The sequence below is a fragment of the Opisthorchis viverrini genome (assembly GCF_000715545.1).
Source record: "Opisthorchis viverrini unplaced genomic scaffold opera_v5_105, whole genome shotgun sequence".
Lineage (NCBI taxonomy): Eukaryota > Metazoa > Platyhelminthes > Trematoda > Opisthorchiida > Opisthorchiidae > Opisthorchis > Opisthorchis viverrini.
Window position 1 is genome coordinate 90,293 of NW_008751759.1, and position 9,543 is coordinate 99,835.

Sequence of the window (9,543 nt, forward strand, 5' to 3'; positions counted from 1 at the left end):
AGATTGTCGGAATAGGTTCGGAATATAAAAAAAACTTTCGTATATTGAGGTTGGTGAATTAGGAAAATCACTAATTAGTAGTGCATACCTATTGAATGCTTAATGAAGTATAGACACAATACAAGGTTGTTAGGTCGAGAAATGCTGTATACATCCTGTTCGGCGCTTAAACAAATCCACATCAGTTGATCGCACGGATATTGGTACAACCGTTCGGGTATCCGCAGACGGACGGACGCAGCCTGAATCGAGTCGGATCCAAAGAGTTTATCCTCAGAGAGGGTAATCGCTACACCCACTCCGCCATTACCAAGAAGATCGTGTTGCTGATCGGTGTACTTTGCAACCGGTAGATCTTCACGATCGAGGCCCGCCGGAACGTTCACGGTGGGTGATGTACGGTCAACCAGTTCATAGGATAATTGATCTCCTCCTGCACCAGTCTTCATTTCTGTACCTGGCACAATTTCATGGTCATCAAATCGTTTCGCAAAGCATAACGGAGCGAAGAACCTGTTCGCACGCATCCTCCGATCGATAATATACATCATAACCACGAGGTTCTGGACGCTGTCTTCGTTCGATCAGTCGTGCCAGCACACTAATGAATAATGTGATTTGATCATTCGTTTAATTGCGTACTAATGATTGTGAGCACTGAACACGCGTTACTACGCACGACGGAGAATCGCACATTTAGTGTCAAGAAATCAGATCCGAAGATCACTTCAAAGTGCCGGAAAAGGCGAGATCGCAACTGACTGGGGCGCTGCCGGTTCATTCCGAGTGGTAGTGAAACATGAATCGGCCACATAGTTATTACCGTAAGAACCGTCCGTTATTAAGTGGGTGACCTGAGCACGACGCCACCAGGGTTGTTTCCGTTCGACTGCAGACTATCGTCTAACTGTGGAAACGGCAGAACGTGACGTAAGTACCCGTGATAAACCAGTGTCCATTAATCGCTCCACATCTGGTGACTGTTTACAACCTGTTCGATGATCAATTCTGCTGATCACCAATGCTTACTGCCAGTCAAGAATAGCACGACTTCAGATTAACGGCGGACGGATTTGTGGTCTCGCGCTCGGAGTAAGACATCTCTCCATCATCAGTGTTGATCGCATCTGGTTAGGCGATGGACCAGACTGTCCCTTAACTGATGATCCAGCAGACATTTTTTCGTCCATCGAAGCCATCTACTCTATGGAGGCTACTTTAAATCCTTAGCCTTTGCTAATATGTATTCACATCGGCCGAACTCGCTATTTTGTGCTATTCTTGATCTCCCACGGACGGTACTCTTCCATCCAAGAGAAAACCTCGGGGTACTCATGATTTGAAGACAAACCGTTCACTGGATCTCAAGCACATCCTCAACTAAGAAATTGGAGGTGTGGCAAGGTGTGACGTAATCCCCCTCTAGCGAATGTCCCAACTTGTACATTTGTGACTGAGACACGTGTGGTCAAGGACATCGAGTTGGGTTAGAGAGGGGTGAGTGTACTGCCACAATACTTCAATACAAACATCAGACAGATAAGGATCAAGCGGTGCTTAAACCTGTCACCGTTATCGAACTCGGCAGAGGCGGTTCCATAAGAACGTGGTCCTCCATACTCGAATGAACAAAGTTGACAGTATTGACAGAAAATTTAACACCATTAGGCTTTTAAAGGACCCGTCTGCTCACTGGATAAAAGGGCGTACAACCGTGAGAAGCTCCTTTTCCGCCGTTTGGGATCCGGGATCCCAATTCAACACAAGTAAGCTTTTGAAGGACGCGTCTGCCCACTAGGTAAAGAGATGGGAGAAGTCCAAAAAGCGGGCGCGCAATTGTGAGAAGTTCCTTTTCCGCCGTTTGGGATCCGGGATCCAAAAGTTTTCCAGAAGCATTTTTCCGGTCTATCGGCACTCGGTGACTAGCAGAATGTATGTCACAACATACAGGGATCTCCACACCATGAAGAAGTGAAACGACCCTCAGTTCACCACGAACCGTGACATTTATGCAACTGCGCGAAAGAACGAATGCACTTATTGGACACTTGATCTATGATGGATTGATGCGGTTCGATTTGGAAATTCGGTGTTCAGAAACGGCATTCTGACCGAAATATTACACCATCAACGAAGATCATTGGACTCCTAGCACGTAGAGCCCGCTGGTATCGCAAAAAATGTGGAAACAGTGCCAAAGACTCCGGTAGTCTTGGCATGACAAACGACTGATGGGTGAATACCAAGGGCGGAGCAACTCACTTGTGATCTACCCTTTTGAGGAGCGAAATAGCAATTCAGGAAACCAGAAAGCGTCCTGAAGGTCTGATGAATTGTTCTCAGGGGATCTCTTGTCTGTAGGCGGGGAAGGTAGCGTGTTCCAGTGTGCGCCAACTTCCCTCTCCGGAAACTGCGGCGAAGCTATAACAAAGCGCTTTTTGTTGGTGGATGGGTTCGAAAAAACTCAGTTCCTTATGCTATGTAAATAGTTATCCTTTTGGTAGTTCTAAATAGGTCGGGTTCTAAACGTCTATGAATGGAGATCTCGTCCTGTAGATGAAGGCAATCTATGCTGATAGGCCGAGAAGCACCGTATAGTTGTTTCATCCTTGGTGGGAATTAACAGCACTGTGCAACTTACAAAATTCTAGTTTCTGACCCGAGATCGCCAGGTTGGTAGTTTGGACATCTAACCACTCAAGTGGGAGCTAGTCATACTTCCTTCGGGTAGCATGGCATTTGGACATTGGTTACCTCCAACCAACTGTACAGTGTAATGACTGCATTCGGATTCACTTGGGCCGATATCGGTGCCGAGTTATCAGTGAGATGTCGCGAACACTCACACTTTGTTGTCAAACCAAATGTCCTTTTGATTGACTGATCATCGGGACATCCTGAACGGAATTTCTTGAAACCCAACCAACATTCAGCAGTCCGAAGCAGATAATGAGCAGCGTTGCTCACTGTGTTCCTTACTTAATACAATGGATAAGAGTGCGAGGAATGTAGTTATGCTTTGCCTGTGACCATGGATGGGCCGATCGAATAAAATAATCGAATTACGGTACATTTCGGTTTACCCCTGAATCACGGGATTCACATCACGTGCTCACCGGTTGCAACTTCATTGTCGGTTAGATCGAGAGGTTGAATAATACCACCGCAGTTTCAATTTGCGAATGGAGCTGGTGTGCACCGTTTCATCCTTGTTGCGCAGTAGTAGCGGTGCGCATTTTATGTATCCTTGAAGAGTTTCGAATATACAATATTCTGGTCAGCAGCTGAACACGACGAGACTCAAACGTGAGCACTTGGACAGAAAAGTTAACACCGGCTGATTATATTATGTGGTCTGTTGTGGACCGACTCTTCGAGTGACGGCTTCACAGACGGAAGACATACACAGCCTCCTTCATTCTATGAGGTTAGCGATGAAAGACGACCCACTAGGCGGTCCTGATTGAGAGTCATCATTAACGCGGCGAGTACCAGCACTACAGAGCACAAAATGATGAGGTTACCAAGTATGGGGGGCATGGAATACCATGCCACGTTTGAAAATGAACTGATGACTTCAACTCAACGTCATATTTGCTAGGCGTAACACGCTACAAATTCTATAATTCACGCGACCCTGATACTTAGAAAGCAGGCACATCATCTATACGTGACATACTACTCATAAGGTTGCTGAAAACACCGACAACAACCATGGGATTGGCGTGTTACGTCTAGACAACAGCATATTCCGTTGAATCGGATCACCACAAACGAGAGATTCAGTTGGTTTTAGTTGAGTTTCCTATCGAAACCAAATTCGTATTGGGCGAGATGGCCCAAGTGGTTAGAGCGCGAACTTACTGACCGGAAGGTCCGTGGTTCGAACCTAACCTCTGCCACTCGACTTCCCCTGTCTAGGCTTGGGCAACTTGGCAGTATCCCAGCCCTCATGCTTCCTCCGAGTGGCATGGCAGCTAGGCACCGGGTGTTACAGCTGAACGAATTCTTCGAAAAAATTCGTATGCACCAGAGTATTTATTAATACCTTGTTGTATTCATCCTGTCGCAAATTTACTCAGAGATATGGAGTAAGATGGAATATGACCGCTTTGTTATTGAATAACTTTCAAACGGCCACGCCGATTCAAAGATCTTCCGAGGCATAAAAGGGCAAAATGCCATTTTCACTATCCCCTGTGCTCACAAAACCGAAACGTTATAAGGACGACAGGTTAACTTGCGAAAAAATACCGCTGCTTGCATTCGCTGTGGATCGTCACTGTACGACGCACTAATTGTCCTTCAGAGCTGCGGTAATAACAGTCGTTCAGCTGTAAAACCCAAACAGAGCAGAAAGACTTGGAAACTGAGATGGAGAGATCGGGTTCGAACCACGGACCTTCCGGTCAGTAATTTCGCGCCCACTAAGCTACCTCGGGCTGTGTGGTGATCAAGGTAGACAGTATCTACACAGGAGAGTAGAATTGATGCACCAGATACGGACGGCCTTTGAAAACGTTTCAAATAAACGCACCACGGTGAAATCCGATTGGTCAGCGAAGGAACAACAAGACCAGACAACCCGTAGGCATGTCGGGTTCGAAAAATTTGATTGAAATTCAGATAGATACAGGAAAAAATCACGATACGCGATCGAAAGCCATCGCCTGTGAACACATATAGATAAAAAAATAGTCGTTGTCTAGCGCGAAAAGTTAGGACAAATGATCCGGTACCGGAAAAGTACAACCACAGCAGGCCTGGGTCTGAAAATAGCTAAATATGTACAATATCATCACCAAGAGCAATGAATGGGATAGTATAGTGGTCATCCCATAACCCTTTCGTAATCGATTAAAAGGAATCAATATTATCTGTCCAGAACAGGTCATGGAGGATGCGAGGAATGGGGACAAATTTGATACATTAGTGAAAGACATTGAGGGTTTGGTGTGCACATGGGCGCAGGTTGGTCCACGTGGTGCGAGGGAGCAGAAATGAATGGGTTTTTTGAAGTGATTTACAAGACAAGAGATGGAATTCAATGTGCTATTTACACTGAACAGCTGGGTTGAGGCATTCGGAGTTGATTGATGCTACCGGTGCACATGTTGGGACTTGGACTTGGCAACCGAGTTGGATTGACACAAGGGTTCATTTTTCCAACGAGCATAAAACGAAGGAAATTTATCCTTGGAAACCTTACCGTCTGCATCGTTAAGAGTGGAGCTCCGTCGCACGGACAAAACAGTTGAGCTAGAGGTGTCGGATGACTGACGAACGGAATTCGCCGTGGAGTTCTGAGGGCTGCTCACTATTCGGGAGACCCGGTAAACGGGTAGAGCCCCGGCAGGGCCAGGTTTTTCGCGCGTTTCTGCGGTCCCATTGACCATAGTTTGTTTTGTGGGACTGTAACCCATCGAATCGCTTGTCGAATTCTGACTAGCAGACATTGTAGAATTGGCAGACCGTAGAGTTGACTCATTGCTTCTAGCGGACAAATTACGTCCAACCGAAGCTGAGCGTCTATCCCTGGGTACATTCAACGGAGCCGCGGGTACCGAAGGCCTGTAGGATGGTGGTGGTGGAGAGCTGGATTTAGTGGATTCGGGGTCCGAAAAATCGTGTTGTGAGGACTTCGGGACTGCGGCGCGGACTCGCTTCGGTTGGTAAGCGTTATCTTCAGAATTGTCATCATTGCTGTCCGAAGCTGTCCGATATAGACGCGCTTTTTTCCGTTTCGTTCGTTCTTGCTTGCCTTGGAGATCCACTGGGGATGAGCTCCGAGCAGTTGTGTAGGTCGGTGCCAAGCTTTTACTGCGACGTCGGTTTACCGGAGGTGAAGGGCTAGAAGGTGGGTATTCGGGGGAAAAGGTGTCGGAGGGATGCATTCCACCATTTTCGGTTGGCGTGCTGGTCACACAACCTTCTGACGGGTCAAGTGGTTTGATACTTTGTTTACAGCTGGACTGCTGAACTTCACCGACCTCTCTTGGTTTGACCTTCGTGGAATGGTGAGATTCAGCATCGCGGATGTTTCTGTGTACATCATGCTTGATATCCTCGTTTTCTTTCAGTTGCAAGTCGCGCTTACTAGGAACCCGCATGTTGCGCGGTTTCTTTTGCTTGACGGACAACGTTGCACCGCGGTCTGAAAGTGAGCTGGGCTCGTTATTCATCGAGGAGGCGACAGACTCGGAATCCACATCCGTATTGGTCGCCGTGCTGGGAGTGAAGCTCATAATAGGTGGGTTGTTATTGTCCCAGAGTCTATGGTCATCTGACATGACGAGCTGGCGTTTTCGTACCTTTTTCTCTTTGGACCCTGGATTCCCCTGCCCATTCAACTCATTCTTTTGTATATGCACTGGAGTTGAGGATGCCTTTACAGCCTCATCGGGATCCCGTGACACGGATCCACTGATTTCACCAGGAACAGATTTCACTGGCTGAACTGCCGGTTTTCGCTTTGAACGACTCTTGTGGGATTTCGATAGCGATGAGTTTTCCGTGAAATTTTCGTTTTTCGAAAGAATATTGACCTCAAACGGTTTCTTGTCAGCTGGTGGTGGCGGTTTGATCGTGCCAATCTCGGAATCTGATACAGGCCGGAGTCTGACAGAGTCGGAAGATGGTGATGCTGCCTCAGAGAGAGTGGATTTCAATTGCCCCAGTATTACTTCATGAACTTTCACGATTCCGTCGATGAAGCGCAACAGGGTTCCAGTGCGTGTTTGCCATCCGCTTAGGTGAGCTCCACCCACGGTACGTGCAATATCTCCATCAATTTTTTCTGTTAGTCTGACAGACCCATCTGGACGGTGGGAATCTGACAACCATGGAGGAACTTCGGCAGCGAGCTTCTCGGCTTCTTCCCAGTCAACTGTTGCCTGGCGAACCATTCCCTGCAACTGTATCAGTCGCCGTAGCCGCTGCAGAGTTTCGACTGACATATTCATCGAAGTGGCTGAAAGCGGAATCAAAACAACATGCGTGAGAGCAAACAAACAGGACTTGCGAGAATGAATAACAAAGGAGGTTACGATCCAAACTGTCGTGTTTGCCGAATTACTTGACGTAACTTGTTGAAACTGTAAATTTGGAAGACTGAGGAACATCAGAAGCTCAGGTTACCCAACTGCCGGCTTTGTGGCAATCGCTTCATCACCAATCAGTCAACGAGACGCTATTCAGGCGTAATTGTTCGTGGCGCATTAGGAACGTCAGAGTGGTACAGAAAGTTGATCAAGTTACCTTGTTTGCGACACGCATGATAGGAGGCTAGCATTCACCTGAAGAGGTACTGTCCTCCCCGATGGGGAAAACTTGGGGGGAAGGAGGTCATGACAAGGCAACGCGAAACAAGAGCTGCTGCAGTAAAACGGAGTGATATGGAATCTTCTTGATTTTCCACGGCTGAGACCCCAAGCTGTACGTAACCGATCCAAACGACAAGCATGCTAGGGAGTGATAGCTTCCCAGACAGGTGCTGAGTTCGTGTTGCGCAAAGGCTACTGAATCAGTCGCGGTGATGGCCCCCGAAATTATGCACAGATGTATCTATATCACGTTGTTCATGGCCGTCTGTCCGAGAAGACTAATTTCCCACCTTCCCGTCACTTTTTACTCTCTATTAGGGGACTCTTTTCTGCCGGTTGAGTAGCGATTGGTTTCGGCATTCACTTCCGATGGAATGGTATTGACGACGATGGTGTAGTTCCTATGGTAGCTTGTGACAACACAAAAGCCAGGATTAACCTCTCACCAGGAACGGTTAGAGTTTGTGTCGAACGAGATCAAGCCAAAACGTGGGTCCGGTGGACTTGGTGAAAAGTTCACTGATTACTCCGAATAAGATGAACTACTTCATTCTCGAAAAGTTTGGTGGCAATCGGTAGATTTATTGCTGGGCAACGTTTCGCTTTTGACACAAAAGCTTCGTCAGGCCAAGTGACTAGGTTCCGAGGTTGGTCGAGATTTAAAGCGGAAGGAGAACCAATCAGCTAATCCAAGCTAAATCTCTGTTGGGTGTCGGCCGAGGGATTTTAGTGTGTTAGAGTGGTTGAACCAGTGTTGTTGGGTCGGTGGGGAAACCTACATGCGTTTGGGTCCAGCCCAGGGTCTAGTTCTTCTGGGTCGGTTCATTTAATGGTTCCTCTTGAACTTCGTTTGAACCTTATGTCAGTCTCTGTGGGTGAGCCAGTGCTAAGATAGTTGTGTAAGAGGGATGCTGTGACCTTTGGTCGGTTGGGGTTTCCACCCTCACCCCCCGGTTTTTTCTAATGACCCTAAGTGGATTGACAAGCACACCGTCACGTGTCAACTCGGCTTATCTAAGACCGCTTTCCATATACCCGCTAGCTCCACACCCTCAATTCTATTCACGCTGTTGTGATCTAAACGCCTGCGCATGTGCAGCAGCTTTTCATGGAGAAACACACCAATGACGTAATTGGGAATGGATCATACTGTGTCCATACGATGCAACAGTGACCAGTTCCGGTTGACAAGCCACCGCTCAGCGAGGTCACATGCACAGTTCAATGTTTCGGTCTAGGCTGCCGAAAGAAATTACCAAACACACAGGACTCACTTTGTGAGTAGTATAACTGACGATGAGGCTTGCAACGCCATGATAACTTCAAATAAATAGCATTTCAATTTGAAGGTGTATCATAACCAACAGGAAGTTCACTTCAGGGCTAAATTCAGTGCACAGACTAGCTTGTTTATGTTGAAAAAAATCGTTCAACTGCAGCGCCCTTTTGATGCCTAACTGCCACGTCACCAGGAGAAAGAACGAGGGCTCGGATACTACCAGGTTGCCCAAGCCTAGACAGGGGAAGTCGAGTGACAGGGGTCGGGTTCGAACCACGGACATTCCGGTCAGTGAATTCGAACTCTAACCACTTGGGCCATCTCGCCCTTGTCTATGTTCAAAACAGGCTGAGTTACCGCCTACACAAAAGTGCTTAGTTCTCTGTGCCAAAATCTGTATGGCGTACATCGGACGGCCCAAGTGAACTGGCAGAGAAGAATAAAGGTTGTCGAAAGCTTGCAGACATCCAGCTTTCCAGGATGCAGCCTAAATGACTCTCTCTCTGCCTAGATGGAGACGCCCCAGATAGAGGTCGGTACCAGATCGAAAGTGTCGTACCACTATGGTGCCATCCGGTTAGACCATCAGCAAATGTAGATCAAAGTAGCATACTTTGACACGTGGTCTCTCACGAGGGAGAATATTATTAACCGAAAACAGCTTTAACAGACTAGTCAGAGGCGGTGGTGATGGAAACCTGTCGCTAGCTATCTGCTATGCAGCTAGAATCATATTTCAGGCATATAGCAGCATAGCATGGAACATAAATCATCATCGACAGCATGACATCATCAGTGTTCAACACCGATGCATCACTGCAGTACAACCATGATTTATTTGAAAGCCTTATTGTAAGGAAAAGAATAAGGGTGGAAGGGGAAGGGACAATGGCTAGGCATACGTAACACATGTCCCAACCAACGCAGCTTCTGGTGTTGGAC

General features: G+C 47.3%; 2 protein-coding genes across 2 annotated transcripts in view; one reads left to right on the plus strand and one right to left on the minus strand.

Moving 5' to 3' along the window:
• Positions 1–9,543, plus strand: part of T265_13775 (hypothetical protein) — a gene marked incomplete at both ends in the record, with an annotated part of 13,812 nt that overhangs the window by 1,247 nt on the left and 3,022 nt on the right. The window contains 2 exon segments of the mRNA XM_009170496.1: positions 3,797–3,965; positions 8,795–8,971. Of these exon segments, the coding sequence (XP_009168760.1) occupies positions 3,797–3,965; positions 8,795–8,971 (346 nt within the window).
• Positions 5,100–9,543, minus strand: part of T265_05451 (hypothetical protein) — a gene marked incomplete at both ends in the record, with an annotated part of 54,169 nt that continues 49,725 nt past the window's right edge. Inside the window, one exon of the mRNA XM_009170462.1 lies at positions 5,100–6,970. Within this exon, the coding sequence (XP_009168726.1) occupies positions 5,100–6,970 (1,871 nt within the window). The remainder of the gene's footprint in view (positions 6,971–9,543) is intronic.